Source organism: Apis dorsata, unplaced genomic scaffold (genome assembly GCF_000469605.1).
Source record: "Apis dorsata unplaced genomic scaffold, Apis dorsata 1.3 scaffold_59, whole genome shotgun sequence".
In the NCBI taxonomy this organism is placed as follows: domain Eukaryota; kingdom Metazoa; phylum Arthropoda; class Insecta; order Hymenoptera; family Apidae; genus Apis; species Apis dorsata.
In genome coordinates this window covers 1,367,920-1,369,394 of record NW_006263359.1, presented here as the reverse complement: position 1 = coordinate 1,369,394, position 1,475 = coordinate 1,367,920, and the positions used below count along the sequence as shown (strand labels likewise).

Sequence of the window (1,475 nt, the reverse complement as noted above, 5' to 3'; positions counted from 1 at the left end):
ATATATATATATATATATATATATATATATATATTTATATAAGCCAAACAGGAAATAAAAAATATGCAATTCATTATAGCTAATCAACTACTTTAATAAGTAAAAAATAGTATTAATTTACATAAGAAAAGCACCTGATAAAGTTTGAATTATTGTCCATTATGATATTAACATAGCTTTGTGTTTATACCTGGAGATAGTGGAGGTGCAGCAGTTGCAAAATTTACACTTGTTGATAAGGACTCTGTTGATGGAAGTTTAGGTAATGTTGCAGATTGAACTTGAACACTGCTTCGTCGAAGTTGTTGATCCACTGGTTCTATATATTTAGTTTTATGTTTTCAATCACAATTACTATTTATCAATATCTTTATAACTGTCTCAGAAAAATATATTTTTTAAATTTATTTAGATATTTATCTTTTAAAATCACAAACTCTTTAAATTTTTCAAGTCTAAACTATTCAACAGCAAAAATTTTAAGATTAAATTATATCATATTGCATTTTAGTAAAATATAAATTTAGTTTTTTGCAACACTAATTGTGAATTGCTAATAATGTTAATTTTCAAAGAGAAGATTTGTAAACATAATTATATACAATGTAGCTCCAAGTTTCAATTTAATATATTAAATTGCAAAAGCAAAAAACAAACAAATATGTACATCTATTAAGATATATAAAAGTATAAGTTCATTAGAAATATTTGCATGCATAAAAAGAAATATATTTTTTAAATATATTACATTGTGTATATTTTGAATATTTCATAAAATATTTTTCTACTTAAAAACTACTAAAAATTATCATTATAAAGCAGCAATAATTTAATAACAAATTTAAATATTAATATGCATCTTACATTATATAATATATAATTATTCATGCATTAAAAATATTGAAATTATAAAAATTTGTTCTAAAAAAAAAGTTTACATATAATATTCTTTAAATAAACATATGAATAAATGTTCATATTATACAATATATTACAATATACTAAAAAATAAAAAAAATGTGCTAACAGCATGAATGTATTATGTTAATTTGATATATTTAATAGCATAGCATTTTAATACTTCTAATAATATAAATTATTTTTTTGCTTAATGATAATATTAATAAAGATCATATTTAAACATTAAATGAAATCAATTTGTATATAATAAATTTTATTTATAATTTATTTGATAAGATGATAATATAAGAAGTTCTTGAAAATGAGAAAATGCTAATAATAATATGTAATCTGAAAATAGAATTATATATATATACACATATCTACTTATTCACTTTTATGATTCTAATATCGAGGCTTGCTACTATATGCACATAATATATATTAATAAGCCTACCTAGCTTACTTGGTAATGTACCATATCCACTGTCATTAATACCTTTAAATAGTAGTTCAGAATATTTTATATATTATTAAAATAATAAATAATCATTAAAATATAATATTAATAAATA

The 1,475-nt window shown here is 19.3% G+C and overlaps 1 protein-coding gene across 1 annotated transcript in view; it reads right to left on the bottom strand.

Annotated features, from left to right (window-relative positions):
• The window catches only part of LOC102681840 (oxysterol-binding protein-related protein 8-like), a gene marked incomplete at its 3' end in the record, with an annotated part of 6,604 nt that overhangs the window by 3,500 nt on the left and 1,629 nt on the right, over positions 1–1,475 (bottom strand). The window contains exons 3-4 of the mRNA XM_006609767.2: positions 1,358–1,399; positions 191–319 (exon numbers count right to left, since the gene is read on the bottom strand). Coding sequence (XP_006609830.1) covers positions 191–319; positions 1,358–1,399 — 171 coding nt within the window. The remainder of the gene's footprint in view (positions 1–190; positions 320–1,357; positions 1,400–1,475) is intronic.